General features: G+C 38.8%; 2 protein-coding genes and 1 long non-coding RNA gene across 6 annotated transcripts in view; 1 reads left to right on the top strand and 2 right to left on the bottom strand.

The window, feature by feature from the left end:
- Nucleotides 1-44: 44 nt before the first annotated feature.
- Nucleotides 45-716, bottom strand: LOC145910309 (uncharacterized). Its single transcript, XR_014403199.1, has 2 exons — nucleotides 579-716; nucleotides 45-380 (listed from the first exon to the last, which is right to left on the bottom strand). It is a non-coding gene; the product is annotated as an uncharacterized LOC145910309 (long non-coding RNA).
- LOC145910304 (uncharacterized) overlaps nucleotides 678-8,514 on the top strand; it is a 133,752-nt gene continuing 125,915 nt past the window's right edge. The window contains exons 1-10 of one of the 4 annotated variants that reach the window (XM_082997378.1): nucleotides 678-1,103; nucleotides 1,325-1,631; nucleotides 1,930-2,069; nucleotides 2,165-2,294; nucleotides 2,691-2,779; nucleotides 2,832-2,960; nucleotides 3,257-3,377; nucleotides 3,699-3,862; nucleotides 4,113-4,220; nucleotides 4,361-4,767. In XM_082997378.1, the coding sequence (XP_082853504.1) occupies nucleotides 855-1,103; nucleotides 1,325-1,631; nucleotides 1,930-2,069; nucleotides 2,165-2,294; nucleotides 2,691-2,779; nucleotides 2,832-2,960; nucleotides 3,257-3,377; nucleotides 3,699-3,862; nucleotides 4,113-4,220; nucleotides 4,361-4,474 (1,551 nt within the window). In that variant the 5' untranslated portion in view covers nucleotides 678-854 and the 3' untranslated portion in view covers nucleotides 4,475-4,767. Of the gene's footprint in view, nucleotides 1,104-1,324; nucleotides 1,632-1,926; nucleotides 2,070-2,164; nucleotides 2,295-2,690; nucleotides 2,780-2,831; nucleotides 2,961-3,256; nucleotides 3,378-3,698; nucleotides 3,863-4,112; nucleotides 4,221-4,360; nucleotides 4,768-8,514 lie in introns of those variants that run through there. The other 3 variants (XM_082997379.1, XR_014403196.1, XM_082997377.1) reach the window with 3 other exon arrangements.
- On the bottom strand, nucleotides 4,830-7,512 carry LOC145910307 (uncharacterized). Its single transcript, XM_082997380.1, has 9 exons — nucleotides 7,393-7,512; nucleotides 7,234-7,297; nucleotides 7,063-7,142; nucleotides 6,849-6,997; nucleotides 6,371-6,504; nucleotides 6,088-6,162; nucleotides 5,620-5,736; nucleotides 5,464-5,554; nucleotides 4,830-5,193 (listed from the first exon to the last, which is right to left on the bottom strand). The coding sequence occupies exons 1-9, from the start codon at nucleotides 7,463-7,465 to the stop codon at nucleotides 4,843-4,845; spliced, it is 1,134 nt and encodes a 377-aa protein (XP_082853506.1). The 5' UTR covers nucleotides 7,466-7,512; the 3' UTR covers nucleotides 4,830-4,842.

Raw genomic sequence — 8,514 nt, 5'->3', positions numbered from 1 at the left:
CATTTGGTTGCTCAATGAGGGTGTGAGCTTCACGCTTTGATATGTGACAATAAGGTCATATTTTATTGCGATTAAACAAAATACTCGTTAACGATAGACTCGAACATTGAAGGCGAAAGTATTCCGAAATATGAAAATGCGAGCACTATATGTTCTTCCACGCTCGAGAGAACGTTTATGACGTGACAGAGAGGGCTGTAACACAATAGCGTTGTACACACAAAGGCACAATGAGATGTAGCAACAAAATCCCTTTACAAACAATACAACCTCCTGTTGGTTACTGAAATGACTTTAAAGCCTCAAGAGTTCGAACAAGGATGTTGTAATGTGTGGATGGTGAGAACGCATAGTGAGTTGGCGCCGTGCATTTTATTTGCCTGAAAGGAATAAAATTTGAAATAATTATCATCATTTAATGACAACAGGGTAGTTAACAGGAATACGGGATGCAGTCGTATAAGATCGTGTTGAAATCAATGCTTTATACATGTAGTTTAGTAATGCTTTGATATATCTACACTCCCGCCAATTATTACTGGACAACTTGCAAACGTTGTGCGCTATGCTTTTTTTACCTTGTGTTTCTTCGTTGGAGTTTGAAAGGGAATAATGCAGAAGTTTGTAACCAGAACGCGCAACATAACGTTATCCCATTGATAAGTTGACGGATGCTCACTCTTCTTAGAACACTATCCAGAAAGCGTTTATTTTTGGATCATTTTTTTTGTTTTTATGTACATTTAGTATATGTTGGTGGTGAATTCCTTCCCTTTTTAAATATTACGAAAATTCCAATGTTCTCGACAGAGCTCCTTTAGTTTTACGTTTTTGAAACTCTGCATCCATAAGTTATGAGGCGTAAGAACAGAAAAATCAAATCCACACTAAGCAAGCAAAGTGAAGAACCGACGAGACGAGCAGAGTGTTCTAAATCCGAATTTTGTCCCAAAGTAACTTTCGCCGATGAAACTACACCGAAGTTCACTCACGAGGAATGGAAAGTCAAACCGTTCGCTGGAAGATTGTTTTCAACCGAAGTTCCTGACGTGGAAGACGCAAAATCGTCGAATAAAGATACAAAACGTCCAATTAACAAGAAGGTGAAACGTTTTTGCAACAAATAAGTTATTTTACCAATGCTTTAGTCACCCTTCAGCAAATCAATCAACCTATGAATTCTCTCTCACCTGCTACATACAAACAGCTAAAAGTTATATTCTGTTGCCCAAAGCGTTCCTAGCAAAATGATGGTCTGAGGCCACAGTAACTCCAAACGTCCACAGAATAGGTTAATCCCCTGTAACAACACTTATTATTTCAGCCTCCCGTCAAGGAAGCAACAAAACAAAGGCTCTTATTCTCGAACGTGCGTCACAATGAGCGCGGAAAAATAAATATTGACAGTGAATGCGACAGCCCTGATGAAAGTGTTAAGTCGCCGAGTTATGAGCGAAGCTGGCGACAGAGGTACACGACTGGATGTGGAGATTATCCGCAGATTATCAAGCACAGACCAACTCACTCGGCCAAAATGAATGCGGATTATTTTGTACCGAAGACTAATCGTGGAAGAAAAAACACGGAGACCAAACGAGAGAAGATTTTCCACAAACATAACAAAGCAAAAGGTGAGTTTTGTATTGCTTTGTAGACTTTGTTTTGAATGAACGCTAGCAGAATGTCCTGAAAAGTGGTTGTCAGTTATATTTGAAGTAAACATTTTCCGTCTAAATGGAGTTTTTTTCATGTTACGGTTAAAATTGTGAAATAGGGGCGTAGACAATATTAGCTCATAGGTAAAACTTTGTTTAAGCAAATTGGAGATTGGCGATCTAAACTACAACAAAGCCACAACGCTTAATTAACCAAAAAACGTTTCTGCGAAGTTTTATTTGTGTGTTTTAACCTCGTTGTTTTGCGCAGAAGAAGTTGGAACTGCTGACCGACGAAGTCAGTTTCCTTTGTGTGTAATTTCTGAGTTGTACCAAGACAACATCTACATCCCTCGCCTTCCCACAGAAGAACTTTACAGCTTCGGAGATGTTTACGAAGATAATATGTTCCATGTAAACACATTTACCCCGAGTTAATGGCTAGAATTAAAGTTTGTTTGTAGTCAGCAAAGATACCGGACGTTTTAAACAACAAAAACGTTTTTTAGCTCATTCACAAGTACCTGGAAGTGGACACCTTCCACAGGGTGGCGTACGTAAGTTCGGAGCACTGCTCTCTGGCGCCGCAACTGGAAGAATATTTCTGTCTTACCACTCCTGTTCAGTCAGTCTTCCCGGGTAATTTGTTTCTGTCTGTTGCAAATTGTGAGACTGTCTAATTTAACGACACTGGTGCGTAACGCTCTCAATAAAAACAATTCATTACACAGGGCAACTGATTCGGCCTACAAGGTCCCATAAGTGCAGCGCAAATGACTTGCAACAATCTTGCCGGCTAAATAGTCAAGTAGTTAACAATGGTTCTGTTGATTAATTATAAACAATTGTTTCCCGCAGTAGAAACCAAAAACTGGATACAGAATAAATTGTCCTAGTCAAAGAAATCTAACCAGACGGAACAATGTATCTGATGTAACCCAGCACTTTTGAGCTGGTGTACTGAAATGTTGCAATAGTGGTCTGGGTTTTCCACCATAGGGTTTAGGTTTAAAGTTACTTACTGACTAATTTCAGGTAAAATTGATTACAAGGACATCAAGGAAAAGAGCAAGTTACTTGCATTTAAAATCGCCCATGTTGGCGCCGAGGATTTCTTTGCTCAGGTTTGGATTTATTTTCATCAACTTCTTGTGTGATCATAACATTCTGTTGCAGGCTGCTAACGATCCCACATATAAGAATGCACCATTTGATCGCATTATCATTCACGATGCGATCCAATATTTTAGCGACCTCAATACCACCTTAAGCAACATCATGAAAACCCTCCACGAATTCGGGAAGGTAACGATAATTAGTGTTGTGAAGTGCGATTGTTTGTATCAGCAACATTCATTTACATATTGCAGCGTTGGAATTACTATAAAATCAACAACTATTTAACGCTCCTAGTATAGCAGCTATGATGTATTAATTAAAGCTAACCCTAACGTTTTAACAATAACGTGGCCCTAAGGACAGATATACCCCTTAGCAGTTCCAGCTTCTATGTCTAACAAGCACTGGTGTATTGCAATAACACATAAACATAAAATGTACGCAGATCTCTTTACTTTTACTTTTCTTGTTATTTTGTTTAGCTTCTCATCATTCACCGTCCGGGAAACTTAAACACGTTGCCGTATTTTACTGAAGCCAAGAACAGAATTTGCGAATCCGACGTTCCTTATATGCAAATTATCAACGGGCTTCAAAAACTTGGTGAGACGTTTCTTCAGGGAAACCAAACAGCCAAATAAAAAAAACAGAGTACATTGGTTCATTCACATTGGTTCATTCGGAGTACTTTGTTTCAAGTAATTTTAGATCTTTAATGTTTGAAAAATTAAAACTTTTGTGTTTTACATCTTTAAGTGGAATATTGCAAACATCGTGTTCAAATGCAAGAATAATTGGGTAACAAGGCATATCTTGAAAGTAGCATATATTTGAACTTACGTGAGCTGAAATGCGTAAGAATGCGTCTTGTAGGCATTGTTTGTCAAACTACTTGATATAACTACAACATCTTTCATTCGCTAGGTTCGGATGTTGAGTGGGATTTGGTGCACGTTCCCATTGTCATGCCCGCCTCCAAGTGGTTGGCCATGCTCAAAGCCAAGTTTCCACCTGAAATGGAGAAGATGAGTACTTTCGAAATCTCTTGTGGGATTCGAGAACTTACCGAAGGACCGCTTAAATACCTGGTAAGCTTGAGTACCTTCTCAGGAGATTTTTCGTTTTGATAACGAGATAAATTATTAGGCCTACTTTGCTTATTTCTTGATTTAAGAAACATAAGTCAAGGTTTTGTAACTGTTTTAGCCATATTGCTGCTGAAACATTCATATATATTACCGTTTATATCAAGGATTTTTAAATTTACGTGTTCGGATGATTTGTTTAATTGCTAGATTTAAACACAAACAAATGCGAGGGTTTTTAATTGTTTTATAGCAAGGTGGAATGATGGAGATTGAGGACAGACTAATGTTTATAACTGCCTCCCATGCAATGTTCGATTGCGCATTTCCAGCTGTTCAAAGAGTTGGTGGAGGAAGCCAGGTGAGCACCTTAGTTGTTGTTTGACATTGTTTGGCGTTGTTTTGTGTCCTTCAAACTCAAATTAAGCTCTCCACTGCGCCCGCAATAAATTAACGAAGCTGCTTTTGGATTTTTTTTATTTTTTCATGTTCTTTTTTCAGGTTCCATATTCTGGTCTTGCTGAAATTCAATACAAGCTACAACTTACCAAGGAGTTGGAGGAGTTCTTGCCTAAATCGAAAGCTTCACAATATCAGATGAAAAGTCTGTTCTAATAAACTGTAGTTTCAAACGCGAACAAACCCATTTAAATGTCGGTCATTCACGCGATATAACGTAACATGGTAAAAAAAAGTTTCGAAAGAAACAAACATTGTGTAGTTTTTTTAAAAATTTTTACTTCCACGTTGCTTCTATTACTTTCGCGTGTCGCGTTATTCTCCACGCTTTAATCCAAACCACATCATACACTTTTTTTGATATCGTCTTTCACGCGTGTGTACTTTGCACTTATGTTTCCAACACAAGAATGCGGTTAATTACGTTTCCAAAACGCACTAAGATTAATACAAAACGTGAAGTTCCAAACCACGTTTTTAGGGGTTATTGAGCGTCAGCTTGTTTTAATCATAACGCAGTCCGGCTATAAAGTCACACAAGGTTTAGCCAAGGCGTTTCCCCAAAGCATAACAAACGTCGTCGGTTCTTCATCTTCATCCACAGACCCAACATTTTTACGTAAATGTTCAATACCCGTGACAGATTGGAAGTCCAACAGTTGGTAACCCGCAGATTGGAGACGTTTGAGTGTCCGCAGTTTTTCCCTTAACTCCACAGCGCCTCGAGTGTCGTTGTAGTGACCGAAGAAATGCACTTCGATCGTCAATTGCCGCACGCAGCGAACCGTGTCCTCTTCCAATAGATTCGCGATGACGTCAAACTCAAAGGATTTCTCTGTGGATTCCGCATCTAAGCGAAGTACGTCGATGACTCGCTGTTCAAAGAACGTTTTGTTATAAACACAAAAAATGCATTGCTACTGTTGCTGCCAGTGCGATTTTAGAAGAACTGTCCTTCTACAGAAGTCTCGTCGGAAGAACCGGTTAAATTTACATCTACGTAATGCCAGAAAGATAGTTCTTCTAAAATATTCACACATTGTCTTACGTGTTGTAGTATCAGATAAATACTGCTTACGCTTTGTTCACGTATTGCAAAAGGTAGATAAGACTTCATAATGTCTTGTGACAATCATGCGACTTACTCCATCATGTCCAAGCTCAGCCATTGCAGACGCAAGAGTGCGCGTTTTGACCACACGGAGGCGCTCAAGTTCCAATCTTCCCCATTTGTCTCTGTATAGTTTAAAACACAACCTCATGTCGTATGTCCAACACACATAACTTAATGCAAGATGTACCTGGTGACTACGTCATATTTCCCTTTCATGTAAACGGAGTCCGACGTTAGGTTGACGAGGGCTTTTCTGTGGAACCAAACGTTGCGGGAACGGCGGTGGTTCTTCGTGGAGAACATGCTGCAGATGGAAGTTGTATCGCTGTTTAAATCCAAGACCAAACCAAGTCACCGAATATTACATCTGTTCTCGTCTAAGCAGTTTAAGAGGCGGTGTAACTTAGAACCGTACGTCTTTACCATTTAGTTGATATCTTGAAATTTAAACATTAAGATATGAATTTGTTGGATAACATTTATGCTGAAGTTTTTGAAACGCGACCATGTTTATCTTCAGTGCAAGGTTTGTAACTGTTAACGGCTTTGATTTCACGCACCAAGCATTCTGAGTACTAGATATCTATTCAAATCAAATATATTTAATTTCTTTCTCAAACCAATATACAGAATAGTCAACTAGATATCAACCTACTGTGCATCAAATGCGTGATCTTCGCACCCAAATAACTCGGCCATTCCGTCATCAAAACCCCAATTATCATTGATTCTGTTCATTTAAACACAAAATGTTTAAAGGAAACGCTAAAAACCAACTAACGTTGTTCATCATACGATAAATTTTATGTAAATTTTGACAAATTTGTTTGTTTAAGGGTGAAATGTTTAAGGATAGAATGCAAAATACTTGATACTAAAATACTCTAGCGCCAACTACTTTTGCACCTATAGCTCGTATAACGATATTGTGTGCTCACCCGTATGAGTAGACGAGACACTTCTTTGTCGACTTCGGAAAAAGACGATCGTCGAAACAGACAGGGAAAGTCCCCTCCTCGTAGGCCTGAAGCGGTGTTTGCTTTCCTATGTAGGCCAAACTGTCGCAACGAACCTGTGCAACAATTCGATTGCGCAATATTAATTCTCCTGGAATCCTACTTTGCTTTGTATATTCGAACTTGATCGTTACATGTTGGTTGCAAGTTTTGTCAAAAACTACGTGAATTGTCCAACGAGTATTTACAACGTAATTCAGTCAACCACCGCTTTTGATTAAAAGTTGTCAGGTTTTTGTCACTTACTGTGTTATTACTGCCCAATTGTGCTAGTCATTACCACAGAAAAATAAAATTATCAATTATGATTCATACACTATGTACCATGTAAGACGGTAAGATTCTACCTGCTTGAGAATAATATGTAGCGTGATGGTTGAGACACATCTGCTTATCTTACTTGGGATAACTTGAGGTATTCCATCAACTTATAAAGTTCTTCTTCCGCCTTCAATACTTTGTCATCCAAAGTTGTTTTTGTCGAGGATTCAATTTGTTTTTCGGTACTTGAGGTAAAGGTGACGTCATCGTTGTGGCGAAACGCACGTTCTGCATCCAATTTTTTGAAAGTTGAGTTTAAATTTTTGCGTATAAATCGTGTTTTTATTTCCCACCTTTGTCGTGGAGGGTTTGAATTGTCCGTATTTTCGGTCTTGCCCTGGTTGCGTTTTGTTGTTGAAATTTCACATACGACCTTAACATAATTTATCGAAACGATATTTACACAAAGCACACATGAGGTTCTTTTGCTGAATAAGAAAATATCATGATAATCATGAACTTACTGCACGCTACGTATCTGATCATTTATCACCAGTGATGAAAACTGTTGTTCAGTGTTCAGTAAGTCTGAAAAAGAATAAACATCAGGTTACGTGTAACATAGTATAGTTAAGTTGTAGACAGAAAACAAAACAGAATGCAAGGAAAGAAAGGTGTCTTACGGTTTAAGCCAGTTGCTCCAAACAAAGTTGCAACCAAAATATATAAGGCCTTCCTTCTGCGACTCCAACGCATAATGCGTGTTCACATTCTTTCGTCGGATACAAAACACTGTTGTTCCTAAACAAAAATCAACAAATGTGACATTTATTGCTACGTTTTTGGCTTTGATTTCGAACAAAATGTTTAAATCCTTTTCGAATCTTCACTACTTGTTCTTTCGCAACTGTCTGTAATTGACTTCTTATTGTGTGATTCGCGTAATCGGTTGCAAGCCCGAGGGTTACGCGTTGTACCATAAACCGTTTTATTCGTAGCACTGTTGCTCTTTTAATTAGGAAATATTGATGAGTGGGGCGTTTCTATTATCTTACCAAACTCAAGGGATTAACGAAACTTACTTCGCAATTCTATTTCCAAATGTGAAAGATTGGCGGCAAAAATGCGTAGCAAAAGTCTGCGGTCAAAACAGTTTGCGAACGATTATCCTAGGCAAAGAGCGCAACAACCAAGATAAGGAGCAAAAGGTCAAACATTATGTATCCCATCATGTGATGAACGATTACAGGCGAGCTGTTAAATGTCGTCGTATGCCGCAAGCATGACTGACACAGGTTTGCAGCCTATGGACGCGTGATTATGGTTACTTGCGTCAAGATATATGGGCTTGCCCAACCAATTACACAGTTTCCCCTGACGATATTTAATGTAATGGCGGATAGAGAGTTGGTTATCTTTCTAAACGCCAAGTATGATTAAGCTCTCCGGGTATAGGCAAAAGCAACAGTTTTGCTAAAATACCGTAGTTCTGCTTAGTTCATCCAAGATGCAAAGTTTAACGCAAACCTCTTGTTTAGAAGGAGCTTAACTAATCATGTAACTTCTGTGCTATATTTAAGAACGTCTTAAATCTGAACCAAATCTTCAGTTCTGCAATATATTTTATTATAACATACTCATGTTTACTCCTGCACTATACGGTGTCGCTGTAGTTTTGCACCGACGCGATGATCGCTTAGGGCCTTTACGACGTAACCCTATCCCGTTTGCAATCGTTTTCTGTCAGAAAAACGCCCGGTTGCTTTGCCCGAGGGTTGAAGACTTTCCACGGTAGATGCTAATCT

This window comes from Ascidia mentula, chromosome 8 (genome assembly GCF_947561715.1).
Source record: "Ascidia mentula chromosome 8, kaAscMent1.1, whole genome shotgun sequence".
Classification (NCBI taxonomy): domain Eukaryota; kingdom Metazoa; phylum Chordata; class Ascidiacea; order Phlebobranchia; family Ascidiidae; genus Ascidia; species Ascidia mentula.
This window is presented reverse-complemented; position numbering and strand designations above follow the sequence as displayed.

Coding starts and splice junctions, on each gene's coding strand:
- LOC145910307 (XM_082997380.1), bottom strand. CDS start 7,465: ATGCGTTGGAGTCGCAGAAGGAAGGCCTTATATATTTTGGTTGCAACT. Junction 7,298..7,392: donor TGGAGCAACTGGCTTAAACC/GTAAGACACCTT, acceptor ATTCTTTTTCAG/ACTTACTGAACACTGAACAA. Junction 6,505..6,848: donor AATACCTCAAGTTATCCCAA/GTAAGATAAGCA, acceptor ATTGTTGCACAG/GTTCGTTGCGACAGTTTGGC.